This window comes from Diceros bicornis, chromosome 34, assembly GCF_020826845.1.
Source record: "Diceros bicornis minor isolate mBicDic1 chromosome 34, mDicBic1.mat.cur, whole genome shotgun sequence".
In the NCBI taxonomy this organism is placed as follows: domain Eukaryota; kingdom Metazoa; phylum Chordata; class Mammalia; order Perissodactyla; family Rhinocerotidae; genus Diceros; species Diceros bicornis.
The window spans coordinates 20,864,088-20,890,864 of NC_080773.1; the positions used below are offsets into that span (position 1 = coordinate 20,864,088).

At 44.9% G+C, this 26,777-nt stretch overlaps 2 protein-coding genes across 2 annotated transcripts in view; one reads left to right on the forward strand and one right to left on the reverse strand.

Annotated features, from left to right (window-relative positions):
- Nucleotides 1-18,874, reverse strand: part of LOC131397613 (insulin growth factor-like family member 1) — a 30,123-nt gene extending 11,249 nt beyond the window's left edge. The window contains exon 1 of the mRNA XM_058530714.1: nucleotides 18,784-18,874. Within this exon, the coding sequence (XP_058386697.1) occupies nucleotides 18,784-18,874 (91 nt within the window). The remainder of the gene's footprint in view (nucleotides 1-18,783) is intronic.
- Nucleotides 1-26,777, forward strand: part of LOC131397039 (MHC class I-like protein MILL2) — a 313,559-nt gene that overhangs the window by 108,270 nt on the left and 178,512 nt on the right. The window lies entirely within an intron of this gene.

Consider the following 26,777-nt stretch of genomic DNA (forward strand, 5'->3'; position numbering starts at 1 on the left):
CTTTCTCAAAACCCAAATAGGCCATTTACAGGTAACACCGTTCACCTCTCTGCATAAGAGGAAGACCTGATTTTTCATGTGTGACTCTGACAGCTTTTAAGCCCCAACTCACTCGCTTCCACTGAACATCTGGACAGATTGCACACTCTCTCCCTTGGCAGCAAAAGGAGGTTCAAATCCTCCACCCCAGCCCACATGCAGGAACCTCACCCTGGTCTCAGGTCCTAAACAAAAAATGATAGCCAAGTCAACATTCCCACTTCAAACTTTAAGTGAGCATAAGTGAGGCCATCTTGTTACCCCAAATGGCCCCAGCCCATTGTCTCTGTGATTACTCATTGTTCTGCACGTTCTCCAGAAAAATTCACATGCTCTCCTGATTTATGGCTTCCGCTTATGTATGTACTCCCCAATAGCTTGATCAATTAAAACTTTGTTCTATGAGTTTCTATCCAGGAACAGACTGACCACAGGCAGGGAACACACCTACGAGGTATCCATCACAGCTGACAGAAGAATGGAACAATGTGATGCCTGGAGCCCAACATCCCTGGACCCCTCCTTCCTGCCCATCTTCCCTATATCACTGCCTCAAGATTCTGGAATCGCTGAAGATGGGTCTTTGAGACATTAGTCACCTGTCTTCCAATTTGCTGGCTAATCTAAGTAAATTTCGTTTGTCGATCTCTCACTTGTTGTGATTAATTGGCTCAGATCACAGAAAGCGGAGTGAGCCCATTGCTCAGTGTCAATACTTGCTTCACACAGGACTGAACCTGAGCCCTTCTCCTTGGGGGAGTCCTCTTGCTGTTTCCTGGGTGAAAGACAAGCATTAGTTCATATATAGAGGTGTTGAGTGTCATTCTGTCATCCGTCATAATTCCTGGGGTTCATCTGCACAGTAGGCAGCAGAGGGCCCTGAAGGCCCATATGAACAGTCCCCAGACAAGCTGCCTCTCCGTCCCCCATCCTGTGCTGACCATTCTGTGTTGTCTCTGTCTGGGGTGAGTCTGGCATCTCTACTGGACCTAGAGCTCCATGAGGACGGGGACCAGGGCTGCCTTGGTCACCACCATGTTCCTGGTTGTTCAGGATTCTGTCTCCCACTGCAAAGGATGCTCAGGGTCCCTTGGTAAAAAGAGTGTACTGGGAGCCCCACTGGTTAGATTCTGTGTGCCAAGTTCCCTGGATGAAGGAAGACTCTGGCACAGGCCCCTCTGCAGGTGACAGATACAGTCTAGACTGGACCCACACTCCCCAAATCCCAGCCAGGGAGCCTCCATCAATCCCAGGCCCAGGCCCTCTGGAAAGGGCATGTAGGTCCTGATTGCAGGCCCCTGAACAAACCCCAAGTGAGACATTCCCACAGCTTCCAGAGGGGAGGTCTGTGCTTCTGGAACGTGAAGCAGACAAACCCCGCTAGTGTGGAGTGTCGCAGGCTTCCCCTGTGCACCAGCTACTAAAGAGGCTGAGCCTCCTCCCGGTTCATGGGACGTTACTTCCCTCTCGCCTCAGGGAGCCCCTCCCAGGAAACAGGCAGGAATTTGGTGGAACTCCCTGCTTTCAAGAAGAATGTCAGCTATGTGGGGTGTCCCTGAGGAGGAGGGGCTGGGCCTCTCCAGTGCCAGAGGCCCATCCTCCAATGTCTGAGTGGGTGGGGTGGGCTCTTTGCTCCACCCGTGGATTTCATGCTTGCAGGCTGGTTCCTGCTCCAAGCAACAGGCCAGTGCATGCCAACCCCTGGATGGTCAGGCCAAATCCCCTCCTGCTTCAAATGCTCTGCAGCAGCAGCAGCAATAGCTTCAGAAAAAGGAAAGCATACAAACTACTATAAATAAAAGGAAATTTAGTACGGTCACTGGGGTCTGATCAACTCCATGCCAGGGCTGCATTGATGAATCCATGCCAGGACCCCTGAAAAGACCCGTAACAATACCTCTGAACTGGAAACTTTAAATTTTTTAGTAAAAATTATAAGTGGAAACTCTCCAGCACACACAATAGAGAAGCAACCCAAACATATGTGTAATCCCTCCTCCAAATGTGAATGGAGAATTTCCAATCAGATACTAGACTGAGGTAGAGGATCCGCCATGTGTGGATGCTGGGATGACTGATGTCCCTTTTCTCGGGGACATGTCTCTGCAGTGGCCACATTGTGCACAGGTCCAGATGACCTCCACTCTCACCGTCACCTGGTCTGTGCAAAGAAAGTTTCCAATTCCCTCTCCCAGAGGGACATAGAAATACAACGAGCAGTGAACTGTAGTGCTAAGGAACACAGGCAGCTGATGACCTAGAAGCTTTCACCAAAAATCCTCTTGAGTCGTTAGGTAATCTTGGCTCTTTGTTAACCTAAGTCCCTCTACTGGAATTTCAGTGCATTCCAGTGGAAACCCCACGGACATAGTATATTTTGTGAGACAGAACACTACTAATACAGAAGCTCAGTAATTTTTAAAGGGCAGAAAACTCAGGGAGTTACACCCATGGAAGTTGCCCGGGGCCTGAAAATGACCAGCAGGAGCAGTGTGGTCCCTGTCCCAGCAGGAGGGGAGGCTCTGGGGCAAATGAGGATGCAGTAGATGCAGAGCAAGAGAAGCAGAGGCCAGGGCTGGTGGTCAAGAGACTCAGCACCCGGTGAGACACGGCTGACCCAGCAGCCTGGATGCCAATAAACTGGGACTAAACAAACCCATTAGAGGGAGAAGTCGTGCAACCTGGGCAAGAAGAGGACAAAGAAACCAGAATATTTTATTCTTATAACACACAAGACCAGTAGTGTATGATTCTACTCACAGGTAATTTCCAGAACAGACAAATCCACAGAGCCAGAAAGTAGATTAATGGTTGCTAGAGGATTATTGATGAGGAGAATTTACAATGACTGCTAACAATGGTGGGATTTCTTTTTGGGGTGATGGAAATTTTTTGGAATTGCAATCTCGTGACAGTTGGACAACGTTGTAAATATACTAAAAATACACCCCAAAACATTGAGTTGTAAACATTAAAAAGAGTGAAAGGGTAGATTGTGTGTTATGTGAATGTTATAGCAATAGAAAAATAATAATTAAAAAATATGACCTATGAAAGAAAACCAAACAGCCTCAGATGTACGAGTTAAATGGCGCTGTCACCCAAGTTTCTGGGAGTGAGACAAGCTGGTCACACTTCAGTGGACTTAACAAAAAACTGAAACAACATGAGCGCAAGGCCACATTTTCGATGACCATGTGAAAACCAATCCATTCTAAATCAGTGGTCATAGAGACTCTGATCAGTATTTGACAGAACATTTCTAACGTGAAGTGTTTTTGATGAATATTTTGTGGAAAACGTTTTAAGTGTTTATTGAAATCTTTTCATGTAAAATTCATTGAATGTACAAAAGTAGCAATATGAACATAAGGAAATGTGGAAAAAATCATCTGTTTCCACAACTTCAAAGAACTTGAACTTGTTGAGACCTATAGTCCTAATGATTTCCTACAACCGCGGACACACTGTACACACACGTTCCTGTTAACAACGACAACAGCCCCTCACTCTGGTCCTCGACATGCTCCTTCCCACCCCGCTCTCCCCGCTAACGCGGACCCTCAGCACCAGCAGATCCGCGCTCCCACAGACGCCGTCCAGGCCCGACCCGCCAGGTCCACACAGCCCGGGTCCCCGCCTCCGTCCCCACGTGGAGGACGCCACAATTGTCCCTTGTCACCCAAACCTTCCCACATTTCTGAGCTGAAGGCATCCATACCCTACGAGGGAACCGCGGTCTCAGGCGTCGGGCTCTGTGAGCCGAGGCCGAACTTCCCGAAAGAGGGACCCGGGTTCGGGGAGGACACCCGAGGAGTCTCCGACACGCCGCGCGGGTCACACGGAGCGGGGAGGGTCAGACACCCCGGAGGCCAGGAGGGTCCGGGGCCGCCCAGCCTGGAGGGTCGATCCCGGGCTGGACACGGGACGGTGGGACTCGGGACTGGGGACACAAGTGCCTCCCTGTCTGCACGTGGTTCACGAACCTGGGGATCAGAGGAGAACCCTGAGCGCCAACAGCCCAGAGCTTACAGCAAACACTGCGCATGAGCGAGAGCACAACGAGGCCCCGCGCCCCAAGGCACAGACCCCGCCCAGGGACGCGTTGCCCGGGAAACTGCTCCTCAAGGGTGCCACAGAACTCGGCGCATGCGCACTGGCGTCCTCGACAAAGCCGCGCCCATCGAAGGCCCACTGTCTGCAGCACCAGCCTCGCCCCATCAGCAGCATCTTGGGCTTCTGGACCCATCGCCCAAATTCCCACTTTCTCAAAACACAGTCTTGCGATCAGGGCATAACCTCTTTGGGGACCAGAATCTGGAATGCAAAAACCCCTCTACAAACCCGGTACAGTCTGCACACCCGGACCTGGACCTACTGACCACCAGCGTCAGACCCTTGGGTTCCCACCCGAACATCTGCAGATGCGCACACCGCACCTGGGGGCTATTCCCTCAAAGACAGGAGTCCGTCCCTCTCAGAATCACTAGTTCTGTTTGGAGAAGTACAAAATGAATTGGAAAAGGACCACAGAGCTATGAAAGTCAGCCAAGTTTCACGGAATATCAAATATTTTATTGGTTGCAGCTCCTGGAGCACAGCGAGGCTGTGTCTGAACAGCGTGGGGACGAGGCACAATTGCTGAAGTGACCGCATCACCCTATCTGCTCACAGGATCCTCTGCCTTCATGCTCCCAGCAGCTGGGAGTGATCGGAGCCCCTCCCATCCGTCAGAGGAGGACCCTGAAGCCAGGGTCCTTAGTGCATCACCACCCTCGTCCAGGACCCACCCCGGAGCCAGGCCTGAGAGCCCTGCTGGCCCAAGTCCGCGTCTCCTCCACAGCCGTCTGGGGCTGAAGAGGCACCTAAAGGGTCTGCCACACCGGGGGCCCCAGACAGTCGTGGGAGTGGGAGTGGGGGTGTGTGTGAATGGATGAACAAGGTGAAGTGATCTCAGCTGTTTAAAATTACTGAAGCAGAACGGAGACTGGAAAGAGCTAGAGCTGTGTCCAGCTGGTGGAGGAATGATGGCAACGATTTTAAGAAACTTCTGGGCGATGTTTTCACACACAAACTTTGCCAAGGCCTTTGTAAGTCCTAAAACCCAAGTGTCTCTCTCCAGGTCAGTTTCCTAGCTTTCATTACATAGAATCCAATCCTTCATGAACAACGTCACCTTGGCTGGCTGGTGGCGCAGTGGTTAAGTTCACGCGCTCCCCTTCGGTGGCCCGGGGTTCATAGGTTCGGATCCCTGCAGGGGACTGACGCACAGCTTATCAGGCCATGCTGTGGTGACGTCCCGTATAAAGGAAAGGAAGATGGGCACGGATGTTAGCCCAGGATCAGTCTTCCTCAGCAAAAAGAGGAGGATTGGCAAAGGATGTTAGCTCAGGGCTGATCCTCCTCACAAAAACAAACAAACAAACAAACAAAAAACCTTTCCCAATGTACTGTTTTTCAGTTATTTACTTCCATGTGGACCCTGAGTCTTTGAAGAAAATACTTACGGCATATTCAGAAAATGATGGAAGGGGTGGAGAAAATGAGGAACCCACATGTCCTTTGTCTTCGCCACACTTCAGCACAGTGGACACGTGGGAAAGCTTTAGGGACACACTTCCTGGGCAGTGTGGTGTCCTCAGGCTACAGTGTGATACGGTAACGGGCTGCAATTATTGCTATTGATGCAAGCACTTCAGTGGCTGAAAAGGGAGACTGTTTGAAATTTGCCCAAATCACAAATTCAGGGTAAAAGATCCTTCTTGAGAATATGATACTCAAAGGTGTGTCCAGGATTTCATTGTCCTGCACCCAGAGAGTCAGTGCTCTCCTTCACTGTGTCCTGTGAAGGGCCATCTCTTCATTGTGTCCCCAGGCAGTGTGGGGACCCGGGGGGCGTCCCAGGCAGCTGACAGCATAGGAAGAATTACTGATCTGCCCCATGAGCCAAAGTTTAAAACTGACTACTAGTCATGGTAATCATAGTATATTAATAGTTAATAATACATAGTCAAAGTGTAATAATAATTTTAAATTATCTGATAGAACTCTACATTCCTCCTTCTCTTGTAGAAGTTCATTCCATGGTGGAGAGAGTCAGCTTCAGTCAGTGTGCAGATGATAGGGATTTTAATTCCCAGGAATTTTAGCATTGATCAGGATTTCTGCAAGGGGGTTGTAGGGGGGAGGGTGTAGCTGGAGAGAGCTCGCACGATAAAGGGGACAGGACAGAAAGGTGGATGAGGGGTCAGTGCACTGGGGAAGATGGAGGGGACTCAGGGGTGGGCTCAGTAGATCAGGTAGGACGGTGCTCAGAGAGAAGAGAGGCGGGGGTGGGTAGTCTGTGTGAAGACAACCAGGGAGAACGAGCACGAAGCCTGGTGCAGAAGATGTGGAAGGGGAAGGAAGTCTGAGCAGGGCTGGAGGACAGAGCACGAAGGGGGGAAAGACCCTGTGGGTTCAGACAGATGTGACACTGGCTCACTGCGGTTGGAGCCCACCGGGAAAGGAAGCTGGTACAGAGATGAAAGGCAGAGTAGGGTTGGATGAAGACCAAAGACAAGGAGATGGAAAAACACGGAGAATACAAATTTGGGAGAAAAGGGCACAGAGATATACATGGGACAGGACCGATCAGGGTTACAAGGTGGTTGAAGGGAAAAGATAATAACCCAAAAAGTGGGAGCAAGGATGGGCTCAGAGAACAGGGCAGCAGAAGCCTGGGGGGACTAAGAGACAGGGCATGGAGTGGGTGAGTGGTAAATGGGGAAAAGGATGAAAGGGCGAGAGATGGAGGGAGCAGGTGTGGGGAAGAGAAAGGGGAGGCTGAAGAGGGGGGAGTAGAAAGAGAGGAGCACAGACGATGAAAGAGATGCTAGAAAGAAGAGAAGAAAGAGATATAAACTAGGAAGGGGACTCACAGAATAACAGAGACAGAGGGGCAGTGAGAGGGGAGAACAGGAAGGGCGGATGGGAGGGGAGGTGCAGACACAGAGGGACAGAGGGAGACACAGGGAGGACAGAGAGAGGGGCACAGAGAGAGTCAGCCCTTAGCCCCGTCCCTGGGAAAAGACAGCAAAGCCTGGCCTCAGGCAGAGGCACAGAGGCAGTGAGGGAGGACATCAGAGAGAGGCCAAGGCAGGGGGAGGGCAGAGCCCCATGGGGAGATCAATGACAGGGGAGGGGTGGTTTGAAATTGGCAGAGACATTGGGAGGCTGAGAAGTAGAAGGAAGAGGAGGAAGAGGGTGATGGAGAGCACGGTCTTGTGTTCAGAGCAGCGGGTCCTACGTAAGCTGGGGGATCATCCAGCAGTGAGGCAGGCGCACTGGGGAGACGTGTGGCCACTCATCTGCAGTGTCACCCACAAGGACTCAAGCAAGCTGAGGGAGCCCGCTCCAATGGTTGCCAGCAGCCAGGTCATCAGCAGGCAGGAGGGTCACGATGCTCAGCTGAGGGCTGATAATGGTCAGTGGGGTGAAGTCCCCCATTAGAAAGATCTCTTCTGGGAGCAAGGGTGTGACAATAGCAAGTAGAAGGACAATGATGTGTGTGAGGGCGGGATGCAGGAGGGTCACCTCATGGATCAGTGTGTGACCATGACCGGGGACATGGACAAATGGGCAAGGCACGGGCTCATGTTGGCCACCTCTTAGAGGAAAAGGACAATGATGGACCGTGTCTGTGAGGCCCTGGTTGTGTCCGAGTGTGGAAGGAGATGAGAGTGGGAACACTGGAGGATACCTGGGACTCACTGCTGTGTAAATGGGAGAGTGGGGGGGGGTGAATCTCGAGGTCTGTGAGCTGAGAGGGGATTCCTGTGTGTCATGGGCTGAGGCACCCAGACATCTGCGGGTGGTTGGAGAGTAATTGGGTGACATGGGACATTCTTCAGGGCTGTGGGTGAACACCTGGGAGACTGAGAGGAGGAAGCTGGTGAGGACTGTGAGTCACTAGGTGTTTTCCATGTCTCATGCGCTGAATCACGCTGAAATCTAGTGATGGTCGGAGACTACCTAAGTGATACGGGAGATTCCATTAGGATGATGGGTGAAGACCTGGGAGACCTTGGGGAAGATCCTGGTGAGGTCTGTGAGTTACTAGGTGTTTCCTGTGGGTGATGGGCTGACTCACGCATATATCTAGGGCTGGTGGGAGAGTAGCTGGGTGACTTCCCCCATTCTCTAAAGCCTGGGGGTGAATCCATGGGTAATGATAGTACAAACATATGGTATTTTGTTGTTCAGTGTGGTGACTCTGCAGAATGCCAGGGGGAAGTGGGGGTAGAGCAAGGTGACTCTGGTGTTTCCTGTACATGATGTGCTGACTCATACATATATCTGGGGATGGTTGGAGAGTAGCTGGGTGACTCTCCACATTCTCTGAACACTGGGGGTGACTTCATAGGCAATGTCAGGACAAATATATGGTACATTGTTGTTGAGTGGGGTGACTCAAGAATGCCAGTGGGAAGTGGGGGTAGAGCAAAGTGATCCTAGTGACTGTCCTCGCTGATATGGAGAGGGAAATGTGAAGCTGTGTGGTGGAGGGGACCATGGAGACGGAGCTGGTGTCACCCTGGGGGAGCACGGGACATAGACTGGGGACCCTGGTGAAGAGGGGCCTCTTGAGTGTGAGTTGTCTGGAGAGGAGGGTGAGAGGCCGGGTGAGGGTGGCATGGAGTCTGGGGAGTCAGGGCTGGGAGACCCTTCAAGGGAGGAGCCAGACATGAGCCTCCTCTCCTCAGAGGCGGACGTGGTTGAGAAACCCGCAGCTCCCAGGACACCCTGCCCCCTGCTGGGACCACAGCGAGAGAGGGGAGTGTGATGTGTGTGTGTGTGTGTGTGTGTGTGTGTGTGTGTGTGTGTGTGGTGAGGGTGTGTCCTCAGAACAAAAGTGGAAATCAAGAGACAGATGGAGACTCACTTACCAAGTGTTCTGTCTTCTGTGGTCGAAATTGGCTTCCAGGTCGCAGGACGCTGTCAGCAGCAGCCGCAGGAGCTCAGACAAACCCGTCCAGGCGCTGCCTCCTCTGAGAGGATGTGAGCACAGACGGGTTGGGCGGGGTTGAAGCATCAGGGGGCGGGGCCTGGAGAAGAAGGGGCGGAGCCTCACACCTCCCTCCCCGGGGCCAGTGCAGCCCCCTCTGCCTCACTCTGCCCAACAGAAAACTACTCCCTTGGGCCAACCCAGTGGCACAGCGGTTAACTGCGCAAGCTCCACTGCTGTCGGCCTGGGCTGGGAACCCCGGGCATGCACCCACACATCGCTTGTCAGGCCATGCTGTGGCGGCGTCCTATACAAATTGGAGGAAGATGGGCATGGATGTTAGCCCCGGGCCAGTCTTCCTCAGCATAAAAAGAGGAGGCTTGGCATTAGATGTTAGCTCAGGGCTGATTTTTCTCACAAAAAAAGAAAACTACTCTCTTGACCGCATAGGATGCTCAAAATGTCCAACAATCGGGGCAGCTCAAAATGTCCAACAATCGGGGCAGCCCAGTGGCGTAGTGATTTCCGCGTTCTGCTTTGGTGGCCCCGGGTTAGCAGGATCAGATCCTGGGTGTGGACATACACACCGCTCATCAAGCCATGCTGTGGTGGTGTCCCATATGCAAAATAGAGGAAGATTGGCATGGATGTCAGTTCAGGGACAATCTTCCTCAAGCAAAAAGAGGAAGATTGGCAAAGATGTTAGGTTAGGTTCAATCTTTCTCACCAAAAAAAAAAAAAAAAAGGCAAACAATTGAAGGCAAGAATTGAGAAATCTTATCTGCAAAATGTGTCAGTGTAGGTTCTCCAGTTGTAACAAATGACCACTCTGGAGGGGGATTTGGAAAACGGGGTAGGCTCTGCCCCTATGGGTTGTGAGGTATGGGAAATGCAGTACCTCCCCTCAATTTTGCTGTTAACCTAAAACTGCTCTTAAAAGTTAACTTTTAGTGAAAAAATATTTTAAAAAAGAGGGGGATAAGGCAGGGGAGGGGTCAGGAATAGATGCTCTAGAGGAGAGAGAGAAGGTGCCGGAATAGAAAACAGTATGTCGGTTCCTCACAACATTCTAAAGAGAACCACCAGATGATCAAGCAGTCCCACCTCAGGGGTTTGTCCAAAAGAAGTGAAATGAGAATTTCGACGAGATATTAACACTCCCATGTTCATTACACAGCATTGACAAGAGTCAAGATTTGGACACAACCTGTTTGTCCACGTAGAGATGAATGGATACTGACAATGTGATGTAGACACACAGCGGAATGTTATTCGGTTTAAAAAAGGAGGGAATTCTGCATGACTCAACAAAATGGATGAACCTCTGGGACACTGTGCTAAGTGAAATCGGCCCATCACAGAAGGACAAACATGGCAGGATTCTACCCAGATGAGGTATCTAAAAGAGTCCAATTCAGAGAATCAAAGGATGGAACAGTGGTCGCCAGGGGCTGAGGGGAGGGGGAAATGGGGAGTTCCTAATCAACAGGCATAAAGTTTTAGTTTATCTAGAAGCGTGCTAACTTCTGGAGATCTGCTGACAACACTGTAGCTAGAGTTAACAAGACTATATTGGACACAAAAAAAATTACAGGTAGGTTTCATGATAAGTATTCTTAACACAATAAATTAAAATTCAAAAAAAAATACTGGAGAATGGGAGAGGAGACGCAACACAGAGGGAAAGATGGAGAAATAGGGAAAGGGAGGGACTGCGACAGGGGCCCATAAAGAGCTCAGCCTGTAGCCCCTTCCCTGGGAAAAGGGAGAGAAGAACCTGACCTCAGGCAGAGGCACAGAGCAGTGATGGAGGACATCAGAGAGAGGCCAAGGCAGGGGGAGATCAGAGTGACATGGGGAGACCATATGACAGGGGACAGATGGCTTGAAGTTGAGAGACACTGAGAGCAGGAGAGGTATTGTGAAAGGGAGATATAGGGTGACATAAATAACCGTCTTCTTTCCAGAGTGGTTGACAATCAGAAACCAAGGGCATCAGTGCAGCAGTGACACAAGGACATCACTGCTCCATCCAAACCCCTGCACCAGGAGACTTGACCAGACTCTAGCCTGGCTTCTAGAGTAGAAGGCTGTGTCCTTGGATGACCCCAACCCCCCTCCTCCATTCAACAATACTAATACAGATTATAATCTCTAAAATGACCGCTGTGAGAAGAGTAAGAGATGTACAATTAACAAATTAATAGAAAAAAGAAACGGAGTATTGAAAAAGCTAGATATCCAAAAGACGGAAGGAAAAGGAGAAAAAAAGGAACAAATAGATTGGCTAAATAGAAGATATAGAGCGAGATGGTAGATATAAACCTAAAAATAACAGTAATTACGTTAATGTGAGTGGACTAAAAACCCCATATCGAAGAATAAGGCTATCAGATTAAAAGGTTAAAAGAAAAAAAATCACAAAATAAATTATGTAGCTTATAAGAGTCACACAAAGACATCAGAAGACTGAAATGGAAAGGATGGAAAAACGATATAAATGTTGTGGGAGATCAAGATCTGGCCACCCTGAAATATATCTCTTTACCTTGATTGTTTTCTCTGAGGGACATTTGACCTCCCCCACTAACTGCCTAAAGAATTTGAGATGGTGGCTCCTTCCTGGCACAGATCTTCTATCATGATGGCTGTAAAGATAATGTAGGATAGAGGTTACAATAGGAAAGGCACCAAGCCTCTTTTATCAAAAAACTTTGTCTCTCCTTGACCACATTATCTATAGATGACCCTGAAAAGAATTGTCCATTTGCCCTCTGAAGTCCCAGGCCACTACCCACGCCCAACACGCTCCTCGCCTTTAGCTGCAATACTTGAGCAAGCAGCTTAGACAGAGGGACGAGTTGCTCATTTCTGAGTTTCTCCCATGTATGCATGTTATTGAACTTGGTATTATTTTCTCCTACTAACCTGTCTGGTTGATTATTTGGCCAGCCATAAGAACCTTAAGGAAAAGGGCAGAGGGAGATTCTCCCTCTTCCCCCGACAGTTTTGGCGTAGTCGCCAGGAGCCACACTGGCTGGTAAGTTGCCTTCTCTGGCTGGAAGACCTGCCTTCTCCCTGGACTACTGCAGATGGTGAGATACGGGAACGCCTGACGAAAGCCGGCAAAAGGTAAGACTTCTTACCATGTCAGCCTCCCGGAATCTCTATCTGCGGGCTCCGGCGGAAGGAAATGGTGAGAATTTTTTCTCTTTCTAAATTTAGATTGGCAGGAGAAAATATTTGGGAAACTAGTTTCTTGTGCTTTTAGTGACTCTTGGTTTAAATTTGGTAGAGTACTCTTGGTTTTGATCTTGATCTCTTTTCCTCCCAGAGTAATCTCTGTCTTGTTCTGTGTCCTGAAAACTTGGCTTTGTGACCAGTGAGAATATTCTCCTTGGTCTCCACCATACGGAAGGTGCATTTACTGGGGTGCACCTTGGTGGCCAGTCGAGTAGACTGGGGTTCCGTACTGTCTCTTTGTCCGGCTGTGCCAAGCTCTCAGGGGAGTTTGTCATAAAGGGCCCAGTCCATAAGGGCTTTTGTCGTCTTAACCTTCATTGCTTGTTAGTGCTGGAAAAATCCCATTCCAGTATCGCCTGCCCGGTGTCACAGATTAGCGGGTCTATGACTGGAGGCGTCCCACACTATTGTGGGAGACCGGAGACACCGTTTTACACCATCCTTACTGCCTGTGCAACGAAGGTCTTTACTGTCTCTGAATATCTTTGGGAGTGAATTCTGTGGATCGTGGGGGCCACATCATCTGCGCCCTCACCAGGGACGCCTCTTGCGTCCATGGTAGATTTATTCTAAGCGTGGAAAGTTACCTCCGGGTCTTTCCTTAAAAAGGCTTATTGGTTCGAGTCACTATTGGAATAAATATACAAATGAAGATCCTACTAGTCAATGGCCAGACGACGGATCCTTTGAATTGGAAAAAACTTCTAAATTGGGGGAAAAAATGTTTTGAGAGCTCTCACATAATTATTTATTTGGTACCTAAGAAAAGGCCAGAAAAAGGAAGGGAAAAATTTGAATAGCCTTAAGACCTTGACTCAGGTTACAATTGAATTGAGAACACGTAAAAGTGTAAGTGTTGATAAGATTATAAAGGTGGGAATGTTTGAGCTAATTTTATATAAAGAGGTTACATCAACTTTGCCTGAGTATGTTTTAAAATGTCTGACTGGGAATGCTTCCCTTGTCCAAAATTAGAAGACCAAGACCTATTGATAAAAATCTTAATGATAACTATGTTTAAAGGTATAAGAAATGATGAAAATTGCATAAAATTTTGTAGAAAAAAACTGATGTTATTTCTATTACAGAACTGGTTAACAAAAATAGTAATTTAAATGATGGCTAATTTTATCTGAAGTCTTATGAAGTCTTGTAGGCAATCTAAATAATTATTGGGAATAAGTAACAAAATAGTTGTGAAAAAGATGAATGTTGGATGAACTTTAAACAATAATTATGTGTTATGGTGCTTACAGCTTCCAAACTCTTTTTGGTGACTTAAAACTTTAGAGTTTTGCTAAATTTTATGATAAAAATTCTCTGAGTATCATCATTTCCAAATAAGATAAGATATTAGACATTGATTGCTAAATGTACATTTGTCTACTTTTGGCTTTTCATTACAGGAAAACTAAAAGGTGTTTTGGGTCTATTGGTAAACATGTGTTTTATTAAAAGATTGTACTATAAAGTAACATGTTTCCAGAAATGATGAAGTGTTCATAAATTTTCCAAGCCACAAGATACTAATGTAAAAGAAAGTTTATAATTGTTTACTTAGTTTTTACTTACAAATTAAGGTTTCTAAAGGTTAAAATTTCTAATTAATATATGTGATTGAAGCTACTAAAAAAATTAAGAAAAATATGTCTGTGTACAAGGAAAGTAAGATGTATAAAGAAAGAACAAAGAACGGAAATATTTTGTTTGGTTAAGAAAGATAAATTTGTCCTCAAGTACTAGGAGGGAAAAGAAAGACATGGGACAAATTCTGAATGTAAAAAGAAAGCTATAGAAGGTTTGTGGAGGAAATTCTGGAAAAGGAGTTTTATGCATAGTCAAGTTGGCTAAGATTGAAATGAATTTAATTAAATAAATGAGTTTTAATAGCAGAAGTAAGCTGGTGCAAAATTAAAATTTCTCTTAAAAGGATCATTTGCTTATACTTGATAAAGAGGTTATAAAGGATTTTTCTTTACCTTTGGGTAAGTCTACCTAAAAGACAGAAAAAAAAAAAAAACTGTTAAAATAATTTCCTGTGTTCAAAAGACTGAGGTCTCTCTATTAAGGCTTTTTGGACTGTTAGTGCTCTGTTTGCATTGACTTGACTGTTTATATTTTTGACAAGCCTCCCCAAAATTCATACCGTAAATAAAGTCTTTTTTTTACTTTTTTCTTTGAGAATTTTCAAAGGGCCCTGGAACTTCTCAAAGAAATTTGCTCTCTTCCTGTAAAGAGAAAGATACTTAACTTATTAGGCTTATTCAGTATGTTAAATTACATGGAAAGCATTGTCAGACAAGTGATGATAAACCTTCTTAGGTACTATTATGTGGGCAAATGTTATTGATATAGGTGTTTTAAAATTGTATAACATTACTAAAATGCTGATCTGTCCTGATTATCAGTCATAATTCTGGTTATTATTATTTTAAAGTGTTGTATGTCACAAAATTAACCAAATTTCCTTGTCAATTGCCATTTTGAGGTCTTGTTGTTTACAGACTTATTTCTTTGCTCTAATGCTTTTGCAAAATGTTTCAACTTCAGAAAAATTCATGGAAAAGACTGACATTTACACTGGAGTACAGGTTTCTGACAAACTTTCTGATCATAAAACTGAACTGGGTAAGAAATTACAGAAATCTGATGGAGAAACTGATAACTTCATGAAGCTGCTAACAAAAAGATTGGGATCAAGAATGGATTACACAGGACTGAATGAAGTGATAAGGATGATTATAATTTTTATGATTTTTCGTTTGAAGTATTGCTGAATTTTTAATGTTTTGTTTTTTCAGATTTAAGGAAAACTTTTTCTCTTTTCTCCTGAGCTAGCTATGATTTATAGCAATTTGGTAAATGATACTTTTGTAAGTAAAATTAAAATATTTATCTTTTTCTCTCTATCTGATCCCTCAAATTTGGAAACTCTTAGTGAGTGAGTATTGTTGTTTTCATGGCAATATAGTTATTTGCATAAGTTCAATAAGAATCTGTTCTCCTTATAACAGGACACAATTGGAAACACTGGTTATATTACCAGTGGAACATCATATTTGCAATATAACCATACAGCTTTTGAGGAATAAAGATTGGACTTTATGGAATAAAGCCACGTGGAAATATTGGCCTGGTATCTTTATGTTCCAAGCAGCACTTACCAGGATAAGTAAAGAATGCCACTTATCTGGCAGGTACAAGGAACCTCAAAATATTTTGGGGGAACCTCGGAAGAGAGGAATTCACCCAAATCTGTAGGTATTGCAGGCAAAGTCTGATGACAAAATCCTTGGCTTGGCTTTCCTGGACTCGAGAGGCCTTTGAAGTTCAATGTGAGATTCCTTATAAAAAGTACCAGCAAAGCAAATTTAAAAGAGCCTATGTGATCAATTGCTATTCTTGCTGTACTTATGTAAATAATTGTGCCAACTCTATTGGAAGTAGGCTTATTTTACAAACTAGTTAGTTTTAATTTGGCTATCTTAATAAAAATGAGGGTGATTTTAGAGAGAAAAAATTATATTTCAGTAAAAACTATTTCAGTATACATTTGGGGATATTAGATCCTAGTTTTGTTAATTGTCTTTTGAGGTTTTTGTTTTATATCTGTTGACTAGACTGGATCCTGATTTCTTCCAGTCTCCTGAAATATCTGGCTACAGATCTCCAAACTAACGTTTGATTTTTTTCCATCATTTTCATTTGAAATCACTGAGAACTGAACCTGCCCTTTTTCCTGAAGCCTTGCAAACTGAAGCTGATGGACTTGATACAAACTTAAGAGATTACCCGATGACACCATCAGAGACATTTTAAACTGCAAAAGATACTTTGACCCTGACATCTAAAAATCTTAATTGGCTGTCCTCTTATCTCAGAAACACGTTTCCAATTTGCTCCAACCATTAACCTTGTTTTTCTTTTGTTTCCATAGAAATGCTTCTGTTAAATACTAGATTGCTTGCTTCCACAATATAGGCGTAACCTTGAGAGCCCACCTGCATCACCACCTTCCAAAAGGAACTTAATTGAACTGATCTATTATCAGGACTAAGAAATGTGTTCAGTGAGATGAAACAATCTACCAACTCAGCTTCTGGACTATGAAACTTCTTTAAGTTTCAAAAGGACTGTGAAACTTTTAGTTTCAAAGGCGGGACTGTGGGAGATCAAGATTTGGCCGCCCTGAAATATATCTCTTTACCTTGATTGTTTTCTCTGAAGGACATTTGACCTCCCCCACTAACTGCATAAAGAATTTGACATGGTGGCTCCTTCCTGGCACAGATCTTCTATCATGATGGCTGTAAAGATAATGTAGGATAGAGGTTACAATAGGAAAGGCACCAAGCCTCTTTTATCAAAAAACTTTGTCTCTCCTTGACCACATTATCTATAGATGACCCTGAAAAGAATTGTCCATTTGCCCTCTGAAGTCCCAGGCCACTACCCACCCCCAACACGTTCCTCGCCTTTAGCTGCAATACTTAAGCAAGCAGCTTAGACAGAGGGACGAGTTGCTCATTTCTGAGTTTCTCCCATGTATACATGTTATTAAACTTGGTATTATTTTCTCCTACTAACCTGTCTGGTTGATTATTTGGCCAGCCATAAGAACCTTAAGGAAAAGGGCAGAGGGAGATTCTCCCTCTTCCCCCGACAATGTCATCTCTAACCAGAAGAAGGCTGGCATTGCTCTACTAACATCCGATCAGGTTTTAAGACAAAAAGCATTATTGGAGTAAAGAGAGGCCCATGCAATGGGAGATTTCACCATATAAATCTGTATGTTTCCAATTACACAGCCTTAGTGTACATAGAGCAAAATTAGCAAAACTAAAAAGACAGATCCAAAACACTTCGAGAGATGTTAACACTTCTCCCACAATAACCAGAGTACAAGCAGATATAAAATCCAGAAGGTACACAGTCTGAACCACAGAATTAACCTGACACAGTTGACCCACATGGAACAGACAGCATTTCTATGCCCACAGGGGACGTTTTCCAAAAGCAGCCAGACACTGAGACATGAAGAGTGATTCCACGATTGTCAGAGGATTGAAACCATTCAGAATATGTTATCTGACCACTGTGGTAATGAGCTAGAAGTCAATTTTCAAAACAGATATCTAGAAAACCCCCAATTGCTTGGAAATTAAACAGCATGCTTGATACAGTCTATGAGTCAAAGAAGAAATCATAAGGGAAATTACAAAATATTTTGAACTGAATGAGATTGAAAACAACACATATCCCACATTGGGAGTGCTACTGAAGTAATGACTGGAGGGCAAAACAGCCTTAAATGCAGATATTAGAGAAAAAGAGACTAAATATTGAACTTTCTCAGCTTCGAGATCAAGACATTAGAAAAAGAACATAAAATACATGACAAAAGTCAAGGACATAATAAAGATAAAAGGAGAAATCAGTGCAATAGAAAACTACATACAATAACAATGGACAAATTTCTCAAAAAAAAATTCATTTTACCAAAGTTGATACAGGAAGAAAAAGTCCATAGTCCCTTATATGTTAAGAAATTAAGGCCATGATTAAATATTTCCCAGCAAGAAAACTTCAGGCCCAGATGGATTCATTGGTTAATTCTAACGAACGTTTAAGATTAAAACAATGTTATACAAACGGTCGCGGAAGATGGAACATGAGACAGCACTCCAAATATGTTTCATAAGGCCAGCACAAATCTGGTGCCCCCCAAAGACCCTCACCTGCCTCCCTGCCGGTCCACCTCCCCAGACCTTTACCACCCCCATACTGCAGCCCCTCAGCCTCCCGCCCCTTCCGTGGTCCCCAGATACTCACCATCCCCCACCATGGCTCCCAAATACCAGCTTCCCTGCTGATCACCTTCCCCCTTCACGAGGACCACACACACACACACACACACAGACACACAACACACACACACACACTCGCCATCCCCCTCCGTAGCCGCCCACATGCTCCTTGCTACTTCCCTCACTCACTGCTAGTTTCATCGCAGCCCCTCCCCACATTTCCCGCCCCCACACTGCCTCCTCCAGACCCTCACCTGCCTCCCTGCCTTCCCCAGAGACCCTCACCGTCCCCCACCACGGCCCCCAGGCACTCACCTGGCTCCCTGCGGACACCCCATCCAGACATCGCCCCCCTGCGGACTGCCTGGGACACTCACCGTCCCCCTCTCCACGTGTCTCCGGGAAACCCTCACCATCCTCCCTGCCCGCGCCTCCCAGCCCCCCAGACCCTCACCTGCCTCCTGCGGACCCTCCGTCCCAGGAAACACGGCGCCCACACCACCACCCTGAGGACCCGCCAGACCCTCCCCACATCCCCTCTCCCCGCGCCGGGCCCCTCAAACACTCCTGCCCCCTTCGGTAGAGCCCCCTGCAAGCGCGCCCTCCACAAGTCCTAACGTCCCCTCTCCTCCCGCCAGCCCCACACGAAGCCCGGTCCCCCATCCGCACCCAGACTCCCCCATCCCCCACCGCCGCCCAGGCGCTCACCAGGGGGGAACCCCCGCGACTCCTCCAGCAGCAGCAACAGGAGCAGCAGGTGGCTCAGGGCTCTGGGGTCCCCGGGGGACACTAACCCCATTCCTGTCCGGAGGTCCTGATACCAAACCAAGTGGGCTGGCCTCCTGGTGAGTTACATAAGACTCTACACCAGTGGAAGTCGTCTACAAAGTAAAGTGTATTTGTAGCAAATAGGAGGCCAAGAGGAATCATTTCCAAAGGAAGCAGGATCTTTTATGGGTTGGGTAATGAATGTTAAAAAGCGAGAGGCGGGTATTCACTTGCGCGGGCTCAGCTGGAAAACGCGCTTCTGCACACAGCGCAGATTCCCCTAACGAGGCTTCATCTGCTCCTGAAGGGATCTTCCTATGAAAATTAAGGCAACGTCATGGGCGGAGCTCTTGTAGGGAGGCTTGATTAGCTTCACGGTGGTTGCTGGTTGTGTCCCCTTAAGATAAAACCAGTTAATGCTTGCAAACCCACCCTCGAGTCCCTCGGGGCACAGTCGGTCACAGTCTGTGTGGGCGATTTGAAAGCCTGTGGTTTCCTGCATCCCCTTTCATTGTCCATCTTGTAGCCTAAGGCCCAGACCACCTTACTCTGCGTGTATGGCGAGCCCCAGAGCCTCCCAAGGACCCGACCTCACCATCAGCTCACCCCAGGACGCCAAGTATGTGCTTCAAGGGTCCCAGATTCCCTGTGGCTGAGGAGGTGGAGGGGCTGAAGTCTGTCTGGTCTTGGGTGTTCAGGGTCTCTGTGCCCCCCACCCACGGGCCGGTCTGAGTCCCTGCCCTGTGTCTGTCCAGCTGTGGCTGCCCCTGCTGAGGAGAGACCCCATCCCACAACAGGGTGGGGTCTGCTGTGTGTGGAGCTCAGAAGCCCCTTCCCCACAAGCTGAGTTGTGGACTTGAGACGCCCTACCCCTCCACCCCCCCCCTCAGACTAAGCCCCGCCTCCTCTTTTTTCTTCCCCAAGTAAAGGAAGTGGGAGGGTCTCAGCCCCCTAAGGAGGTCCCCAGTCAGGACTCAGGCTTTTCCTCCAGGGAAGTGAGCCTGGCAGGCAGGCTGTGAGCATAGGGACTTGCAGTCTCGCCCAGGACAAGATCCTACTGCTGTGGGGAGGGTCTCACCATCACCAGGTCCAGCTCGGGGCTGATGCGCTCTCTGGCACTGCCCGCTCCTCGACTGGAATGTATGTGACCTTTCCTTTAATAGATCTTTGCTTGCTTGCTGTTGCTGTTGTGTTGGTGTCTGCATTCTTCTCTCACGCTGACCAAGCACCTGGGCGACCTGACTCTCCAGTTGAGTACAGTCAGATTTGTGGAATGTCCCAGTGTCTGTCTGCTGTGAGGAGGGTGGACAGGAGGGTGGAGATATGAGACAGGAGACCAGGCAGGAGGCTGCTGTAGCAGAAACAATTGTGCAGTTGCCATAGTCCTGAATGTCTGAGTTCTCTCCAAGGGGAGTGGGGGCAGCACACGCCCCGCCCAGCTCCATCTCTCTCCCTGCTCTTTTAGCCTCCTGTCCCTACAGCTGCAGGTAGAGCAGTGGTTTCCAGACCTCTATTAGGTTGTAAAAAAATTGAGTAGTACATAACTGTTATGTTTTCAAAATTTTAAAGGAAAAAAGGGATTAGAAAATAGGAGAATGTGCACTTCAGAGAATCTTATCGATTATTGTTTAAAGAAACTTTCTTTTGGACTGTGTGCGAGCCACAGAATGCTGTGACATCAGTTCTTCCTGGGGACTGGAGGCTGATGGTGCTCAGGGCAAGCTACCCCAGGAAGCACCACTCTGGTATGCGGATTATTTCGAGCTGAAGACAATGAGGACTCAGAGAACTCAGGAAGAATATTTGAGTTTTCCCTCCCAAACTGCCTAAAGAATTTAAAACAAAAGATCTGTTTCAGGAAGGAGTTATTATCATGACTGCTATAAAGATAATGTAGGATAGAGGTTACAATAGGAAAGGCACCAACAAGCCCATCTTATCGGAAGTTCTGTCTCTCTGGCCACATGCTCTGGATGGCCCTGCGAGGAGTTGCCAGACAATCATTTACATTTATAAGGGAAATCTCCATTTCTAAAGGTATCTCCCTCTCTGTTTTGAGAAGAGAGGGGGATGGCCTCATTTCTAGAGGCTTATCAATGTGGAAGTTGAGGCCTTAAAGCTGCATAATAACCTTACTCTTGTTTACAGTGCTTTAGTGGTGATCTCCTGTAACTGACTCCCCCCACCCCCAACATCCTCCTTTGTCATTGGCTGAACATGGTATTTAAGACGAGAATTTGTGCTATTTTGTTGAGAAACGCAGTGTCCCTGCTTTCTCCCATGTATACATGTTATTAAACTTGGTATTGTTTTCTCCTGCTAACCTGTCTTGTTAATTATTTATCCAGCCATAAGAACCTTAAGGGAAAGGGCAGAGAGAGATTCTCCCTCTTCCCCCGACACTTCCCTGGAGGAAAAGCCTCAGCCCTGTTTGTTGATCTCCTTAGGGGGCTGAGACCCTCCCACTTCCTTTCCCTAGGGAAGAAAGGAGAGGAAGCGGGCCTTTCTTAGGGGAGGGGTGGAGGGGTAGGGAGATTCAAGTTCCACAACTCAGCTTGTTGGTGATGGTGCTCAGGGCAAGCGGCCCCAGGAAGCACCACTCTGGTATGCGGATTATTTCGAGCTGAAGACAATAAGGACTCAGAGAGCTCAGGAAAAATATTTGAGTTTCTCCTCCCAAACTGCCTAAAGAATTTAAAACCAAAAAAAATCTGTTTTAGGAAGGGGTTATTATCATGACTGCTATAAAAGATAATTTAGGATAGAGGTTACAATAGAAAAGGCACCAACAAGCCCATCTTATCGGGAGTCCTGTCTCTGGCCACATTCTTTAGATGGCCCTGCAAGGAGTTGCCAGACAGACATTTACATTTATAAGGGAAATCTCCATTTGTAAAGGTATCTCCCTCTCTGTTTGGAGAAGAGAGGGGGATGAGCTCATTTCTAGTGACTTATCAATGTGGAAGGTGATGACTTAAATCTGTATAATAAACCTTACTCTTGTTTACTGTGCTTTAATGGTAATCTCCTGTAATTGACTCCCCCACCCCCAAAATCCTCCTTTGTCATTGGCTGAAAATGATATTTAAGACGAGAATTTCTGCTATTGTGTTGAGAAACGCAGTGTCCCTGCTTTCTCCCATGTATACATGTTATTAAACTTGGTATTATTTTCTCCTGCTAACCTGTCTTGTTGATTATTTGGCCAGCCAGAAGAACCTTAAGAGAAAGGGCAGAGGGAGATTCTCCCTCTTCCCCGACAGTTTTGGCGAGCCAGCCAGGAGAAGCACCGGCTGGTAAGTTGCCTTCTCTGGCTGGAAGACCTGCCTTCTCCCTGGACTACTGCAGATGATGAGATACGGGAACGCCTGACGAAAGCCGGCAAAAGGTAAGACTTCTTACCACGTCAGCCTCCCGGAATCTCTATCTGCGGAGTCCGGCGGAAGGAAGTGGTGAGAATTTTTTCTCTTTCTAAATTTAGATTGGCAGGAGAAAATATTTGGGAAACTAGTTTCTTGGGCTTTTAGTGACTCTTGGTTTAAATTTGGTAGAGTACTCTTGGTTTTTGATCTTGATCCCTTTTCCTCCCAGAGATAGTCTCTGTTTTTCTCTTTTGTCTGTGTCTTTTGTCATAAGAAGAAATTACCATAGGGTAGGACGCAGGCATAGGCCTTACAAGCCTGCTGTCCGGGCCGGCCCCACAGACTGGTGAGTGTGCGGGTCTCACCAGACCGGCGTCTACAAACTTTGCTGTGGGTTATTATGCACATGAAGTGAATGTCATTGCCAAGGGCATCTTGGAAGCCAAAAAGGCCGCAAATTTAAGTGGGCGCGGGTCGAGCAGTTAAGAGCCATTAGGGCGCTCGCCACTTTCAGAAGACTCCCGTGACAGGATAAGTTGGATCACGGAACGGGGTAGATGACACAGGTCCCCCGCCAACTGCAAGAAAATGTCCGTGCAACGACGAGGTACTCTGTAAAAGCACACAGTCCCCAACCCCGCGGCACCTCCCCCTCTAGGTATTATTCTGGCTCCAAGAGACCTAAGGCGTGACTAAAGCTGTCATTGTGCACAGAAAAAAAAAAAACCGGATGAGGTTTTTCCTTCTGTCTTGTTCTGTGTCCTGAGAAATCTTGTCTTTGTGACCAGTGAGAATATTCTCCTTGGTCTCCACCATACGGAAGGTGCATTTACCGGGGTGCACCTTGGTGGCCAGTCGAATAGACTGGGGTTCCGAACTGTCTCTTTGTCCGGCTGTGCCAAGTTCTCAGGGGAGTTTGTCATAAAAGGCCCAGTCCATAAGGGCTTTTGTCGTCTTTACCTTCGTTGCTTGTTAGTGCTGGAAAAATCCCATTCCAGTATCGCCCGCCCGGTGTCACAGATTAGCGGGTCTGTGACTGGAGGCGTCCCACACTATTGTGGGAGACCGGAGACACCCTTTTATCCTTACCGCCTGTGCAACGAAGGTCTTTACTTTCTCTGAATATCTTTGGGAGTGAATTCTGTGGATCATGGGGGCTACATCATCTGTGCCCTCACCAGGGATGCCTCTTTGCGTCCATGGTAAATTTATTCTAAGCGTAGAAAGTTACCTCCGGGTCTTTCCTTAAAAAGGCTTATTGGTTCGAGTCACTATTGGAATAAATATACAAGTAAAGATCCTACTCGTCAATGGCCAGACGACGGATCCTTTGAATTGGAAAAACTTCTAAATTGGGGAAAAAAAAATTTTTTGAGAGCTCTCACATAATTGCTTAATTGGTACCTAAGAATTAAGGCCAGAAAAAGGAAGGGAAAAATTTGACTAGTCTTAAGACCTTGACTCAGGTTACAATTGAATTGAGAACATGTAAAAGTGTAAGTGTTGATAAGATTATAAAGGTTGAAATGTTTGAGCTAATTTTATACAAAGAGGTTACATCAACTTTGCCTGAGTATGTTTTAAAATGTCTGACTGGGAATGCTTCTCTTGTCCAAAATTAGAAGATCAAGACCTATTGATAAAAATCTTAATGATAATTATGTTTAAAGGTATAAGAGGTGACGAAATTTACATGAAATTTTGTAAAAAAAAAAACTGATGTTATTTCTATTACAGAACTGGTTAACAAAATTAGTAGTTTAAATGATGGCTAATTTTATCTGAAGTCTTATGAAGTCTTATAGGCAATCTAAATAGTTATTGGGAATAAGTAACTAAATAGTTGTGAAAAAGATGAATGTTGGATGAACTTTAAACAATAATTATGTGTTATGGTGGTTACAGCTTCCAAACTCTTTTTGGTGACTTAAAACTTGAGAGTTTTGCTAAGTTTTATGATAAAAATTCTCTGAGTATCATCATTTCCAAATAAGATAAAATATTAGACATTGATTGCTAAACTTACGTTTATCTACTTTTGGCTTTTCATCACAGGAAAACTAAAAGGTGTTTTGGGTCTATTGGTAAACATATGTTTTATTAAAAGATTGTACTATAAAGTAACATATTTCTAGAAGTTATAAAGTGTTTATAAATTTTCCAAGCCACAAGATACTAATGTAAAAGAAAGTTTATAATTGTTTACTTAGTTTTTACTTAGAAATTAAGGTTTCGAAGGGTTAAAATTTCTAATTAATATATGTGATTGAAGCTACTAAAAATTAAAAAAAATATGTCTGTGTACAAGGAAAGTAAGATGTATAAAGGTACAAAGAATAGAAATATTTTGTTTGGTTAAAAAAAAGATAAATTTGTCCTCAAGTACTAGGAGGGAAAAGAAAGACATGGGACAAATTCTGAATGTAAGAGGAAAGTTATAGAAGGTTTGTGGAAGAGGAATTCTGGAAAAGGAGTTTTATGCATGGTCAAGTTGGCTAAGATTGAAATGAATTTAATTAAGTAAATGAGTTTTAATAGCAAAAATAAGCTGGTGCAAAATTAAAATTTGGTCTTCTGTCTCTTAAAAAGATAATTTGCTTAAACTTGATAAAGAGGTTACAAAAGATTTTTCTTTACCTTTGAGTAAGTCTACCTAAAAGACAGAAAAAAAAAAAAAAACTGTTAAAATAATTTCCTACGTTCAAAAGACTGAGGTCTCTCTATTAAGGCTTTTGGACTGTTAATGCTCTGTTTGCTTTGATTGTTTATAGTTTTGACAAGCTCCACCAAAATTCATATCTTAAATAAAGTCTTTTTTTTACTTTTTTCTTTGAGAATTTTCAAAGGGCCCTGGAACTTCTCAAAGAAATTTGCTCTCTTCCTATAAGGGGAAAGATACTAAACTTATTAGGCTTATTCAATATGTTCAATTACATAGAAAGCATTGTCAGACAAGTGATGATAAGCCTGCTTAGGTGCTATTATGTGGGCAAATGTTATTGACATAGGTGTTTTAAAATTGTATAACATTACTAAAATTCTGATCTGTCCTGGTTATCAGTCATAATTCTGGTTATTATTATTTTAAAGTGTTGTATGTCACAAAATTAACCAAATTTCCTTGTCAATTGCCATTTTGAGGTCTTGTTGTTTACAGACTTATTTCTTTGCTCTAATGCTTTTGCAAAATGTTTCGACTTCAAAAAAATTCATAGAAAAGACTCTGACATTTACACTGGAACTGTACAGGTTTCTGACAAACTTTCTGATCATAAAACTGAACTGGGTAAAAACTTATAAAAATCTGATGGAGAGACTGATAACTTCATAAAGCTGCTAACAAAAAGATTGGGATCAAAAATAGATTACACAAGATTGAACCAACTGATAAGGATGATTATAATTTTTATGATTTTTCATTTGAAGTATTGCTAAATTTTTAATGTTTTGTTTTTTCAGATTTAAGAAAAACTTTTTCTCTTTTCTCCTGAGCTAGCTATGACTTATAACAATTTGGTAAATGATACTTTTATAAGTAAAATTGAAATATTTATCTTTTTCTCTCTACCTGATCCCTCGAATTTAGAAACTCTTAATAAGTGAATATTGTTGTTTTCATGGCAATATAGTTATTTGCATAAGTTCAATAAGAATCTGTTCTCCTTATAACAGGACACAATTAAAAACACTGGGTCTATTACCAAGGTTGTGACTAAAACATCATATTTACAATATAACCATACAGCTTTTGAAAAATAAAGATTAGACTTTATAAAATAAAGCCACGTGGAAATATTGGCCTGGTACCTTATGTTCCAAGCAGCACTTACCAGGATAAATAAAAAATGTCACTTATCTGACAGGTACAAGAAACCTTAAAATATTTTGGGGAAACCTCGGAATAGAGGGATTCACCCAAATCTGTAGATATTGCAGGCAACGTCTGATGATAAAATCCTTGGCTTGGCTTTCCTGGCCTCGAGAGACCTTTAAAGTTCAATCTGAGATTCCTTATAAAAAGTTCCAGCAAAGCAGGTTTAAAAGAGCCTATGTGATCAATTGCTATTCTTGCTGTACTTATGTAAATAATTGGGCCAACTCTATTGGATCTAGACTTATTTTGCAAACTAGTTAGTTTTAATTTTGCTATCTTAATAAAAATGAGGGTGATTTTAGAAAAAAAATTATATTTCAGTAAAAACTATTTCAGTATAAATTTGCAGATATTAGATCCTAGTTTTGTTGTCTTTTGAGGTTTTTGTTTTATATCTGTTGACTGGACTAGATCCTGATTTCTTCTAGTCTCCTGAAATATCTGGCTACAGATGTCCAAACTAACGTTTTTGATTTTTTCCATCATTTTCATTTAAAATCACTGAAAACTGAACCTGCCCTTTTTCCTGAAGCCTTACAAACTAAAGCTGATGAACTTGATATAAACTTAAGAGATGACCTGACGACACCATCAGAGACATTTTAAACTGCAAAAGATACTTTGACGCTGACATCTAAAATTCTTCTTCACTGGCTGTCCTCTGAACTCAAAAACTGGTTTACAATTTGCTCTAACCA